General features: G+C 44.2%; 1 protein-coding gene across 1 annotated transcript in view; it reads left to right on the forward strand.

Annotated features, from left to right (window-relative positions):
* Positions 1–1103, forward strand: part of LOC105536147 (HLA class II histocompatibility antigen, DRB1-4 beta chain-like) — a 15269-nt gene extending 14166 nt beyond the window's left edge. The window contains exon 5 of the mRNA XM_011975422.1: positions 768–1103. Within this exon, the coding sequence (XP_011830812.1) occupies positions 768–781 (14 nt within the window). The 3' untranslated portion in view covers positions 782–1103. The remainder of the gene's footprint in view (positions 1–767) is intronic.
* The last annotated feature ends 353 nt before the right edge of the window (positions 1104–1456 follow it).

The raw sequence follows: 1456 nt of genomic DNA on the forward strand, positions 1-1456 counted from the left end.
CTTCAGCCAACAGGTAATATCTTTTAATCCTCTTTTAGAAACAGATATGGTTTCCCTAGTGAGAGGTGAAGCCAGCTGGACTTCTGGGTTGGGAGGGGACTTACAGAACCTTTCTGTCTTACAAGAGGTTTGTAAAATGCACCAATCAGTGCTGTGTAAAAACACACCAATTGGTGCTCTGTGGGCATCCACACTCTGTAAAATGGACCAATCCGCACTCTGTAAAATGGACCAATCAGCAGGACATGGGCGGGGACAAATAAGGGAATAAATGCTGACCCCCCAGCATTTATTCCCCTGAGGGGACCCCAGCAACCCCCTCAGGTCCCCTTCCATGCTGTGGAAGCTTTGTTCTTTCGCTCTTCACAATAAATCTTGCTGCTGCTCACTCTTTGGGTCTGTGCCACATTTAAGAGCTGTAACACTCACCACGAAGGTCCCTGGCTTCATTCTTGAAATCAGCGAGACCACAAACCCACCGGAAGGAACAAACTCCGGACACACTAGAATGATGGTAGAGGTGATGAGGCATGAGACAGAAATAACAGGAAAGACTTTGGATCCAAATTTCTGATCAGGGAATTTACACCAAAACTTCTCCTATCCACTTAGAAAAGGCCTGTGCTCTGCGGGACTATTGGCTGTGGGAGACTCAGGAACTTGTTTTTCTTCTTCCTGCAGTGCCCTCATCTGAGTCCTTGAAAGAGGGGAAAAGAAACTGTTAGTAGAGCCAGGTTGAAAACAGCACTCTCCTCTGTCTTTTGCAGGACTCCTGAGCTGAAGTGCAGGTGACCACATTCAAGGAAGAACCTTCTGCCCCAGCTTTGCAGGATGAAAAGCTTTCCCGCCTGGCTGTTATTCTGCCACAAGAGAGGGCTTTCTCAGGACCTGGCTGCTACTGGTTCAGCAACTGCAGAAAATGTCCTCCCTTGTGGCTTCCTCAGCTCCTGCTCTTGGCCTGAATTCCCAGCAATGATGGCAGCGCCTCATCTTCAACTTTTGTGCTCCCCTTTACCTAAACCCTATGGCCTCCCGTGCATCTGTACTCACCCTGTACCACAAACACGTTACATTATTAAATGTTTCTCAAAGGTGGAGTTAAATATCATCTGCTCCATTTGGCTCCAAAGACAAAAAATGAAAAGAAAAAGGGAAGATTATTTCCCAATAGAAAAATGATTTTCATGTGTATGTCATGAGTGTGTGAGGTAATGCATATGTTAAATAGCTTGATTTAGACATTCCACACTATAGGCATGTATCAAAACTTCATGTTGTACAACATAAATATGCTATAAAATTTTTATTTGTCAATTAAAAAAGTAAACCTAACTTTTAAAAAAGCGATGCATAAAAACTGAGACCAGACTGTAACAATGAAACAAACTGGCAAACATGAGGTGAGAAAAAAGCCAGCAAGGCAATCAGAACCTTCTTCACCCCGTCTACAATATGT

This window comes from Mandrillus leucophaeus, unplaced genomic scaffold (genome assembly GCF_000951045.1).
Source record: "Mandrillus leucophaeus isolate KB7577 unplaced genomic scaffold, Mleu.le_1.0 Scaffold1554, whole genome shotgun sequence".
In the NCBI taxonomy this organism is placed as follows: Eukaryota; Metazoa; Chordata; class Mammalia; order Primates; family Cercopithecidae; genus Mandrillus; species Mandrillus leucophaeus.